Raw genomic sequence first — 1,526 nt, forward strand, 5'->3', positions numbered from 1 at the left:
GAAAGAGTCCTCAAAGATATGAGCCAAAGAGAAGAGATGAGACTGAAAATGTGAAGCTCCTCAATTGGCTGACAGAAGGGGTGCAAACAGCTGGATATTTGCTCGGGGCACAAGAGGCTGGACACTTCCTAGCAGGGCCCAGGAGCTTCTCCAAGACTGGGAAGGCTTGTGGGGCCAAGTGGAGAGGGTTGTGACTCCTCCAGACAGGCTGGTAACCTGTGATCCCAGCAGGTCCCAGTGTGCACATTCTGGGCCTGGATTGCCTGCACTTCCAGGTCTTGGGATGCATTAATCCTGTCTTTGGCTGGGGGCTGAGAGGTGATAATAGTATCATTTTCTCCTGACTTAGGTCTAGCCTTTTCACAGTCAATGTTGACAGGTAAGAATGTGCAGATAGATCAAGTGATTCCTATATGATGCAGTGTACCTTTGATCATCTAATGCCCTTGCATGTTTTACAGAGGAGGAAAGATGCCCAGAGCCAAAGGTCCAAGGGCAAGGCCTGAGGGCATTGGGATGGAGGGAGCTGAGGCCTCCACAAAGCACTACAGAGGTGGGCCTGGGTGACTGGCAGAGCGTGGCTGGATGCCAGGTGAATCCAAGGCGTGTGTTCTGGGCCTAGCAGCGCACACAAAGGGGCAGGCTGGGCAGCCACTGGGGAAAGCTAATGAACCTAAGGGACCAGAAACACACTGCCTCCATGCTCTGCCTACTGACCCTCACCGGCTTCCTGCGGCTCTTTCCACTGTTTCCATTCTTTTCTTTCCTCCTACCTCTCCCCCATCCCCGCAGGTTCCACTGCTCCTGGTGCTGGCATACCTGGCAGTCGCCCCACGTGGTCATCCTCTTTCACATGTACCTGGACCGGGCCCAGCGAGCGGGCTCGGTGCGCATGCGCGTCTTCAAGCAGCTGTGCTACGAGTGCGGCACAGCACATCTGGACGAGTCCAGCATGCTGGAGGAGAACATCGAGAGCCTGGTGGACAACCTCATCACCAGCCTGCGTGAGCAGTGTTACGGGGAGCGCGGTGGCCACTACCGCATCCACGTGGCCAGCCGCCAAGACAACAGGAGACACCGCAGTGAGTTCTGCGAGGCCTGCCAGGAGGGCATCGTGCACTGGAAGCCCAGCCAGAAGCTGCTGGAGGAGGAGGCGACCATCTACACTTTCAAGCCGGCACCCAGCCCCTCCAAACCGCAAGCTGAGATGGGTTCTGGCTCCAATTTCTGCTCTATCCCCTGGTGCTTGTTTTGGGCCACGGTCCTGCTGCTGATCATTTACCTGCAGTTCTCCTTCCGGAGCTCAGTCTAAGATTCCCTTGGTGGGCGCCAGGGAACTCTAGGGATCCAAGGCTAGGGGGCCAGCTGGCTAGTGGGAGGGGTGCAGAGAGACCTGGGTTGGGAGTGGAGTTAAGATCTAGCACTGGTGCTGCCACTGACTCAGCGGGTTCCCTGGGCAGCTCACACAGCTTTTCCATGTATAATATCATGGGTTTGGGCTAGATCATTGGTTTTTCAAAATGAAA

The 1,526-nt window shown here is 56.0% G+C and overlaps 1 protein-coding gene across 1 annotated transcript; it reads left to right on the forward strand.

Moving 5' to 3' along the window:
* Positions 1-700: 700 nt before the first annotated feature.
* On the forward strand, positions 701-1,312 carry LOC102761212 (receptor-transporting protein 1). The gene has a single exon (XM_006765874.1). The coding sequence runs from the start codon at positions 701-703 to the stop codon at positions 1,310-1,312; it is 612 nt and encodes a 203-aa protein (XP_006765937.1).
* The last annotated feature ends 214 nt before the right edge of the window (positions 1,313-1,526 follow it).

This window comes from Myotis davidii, unplaced genomic scaffold (assembly GCF_000327345.1).
Source record: "Myotis davidii unplaced genomic scaffold, ASM32734v1 scaffold41, whole genome shotgun sequence".
Lineage (NCBI taxonomy): Eukaryota > Metazoa > Chordata > Mammalia > Chiroptera > Vespertilionidae > Myotis > Myotis davidii.

Bases quoted from the DNA above. Each gene is read 5' to 3' on its own strand.
- LOC102761212 (XM_006765874.1), top strand. From the start codon at position 701: ATGCTCTGCCTACTGACCCTCACCGGCTTCCTGCGGCTCTTTCCACTG.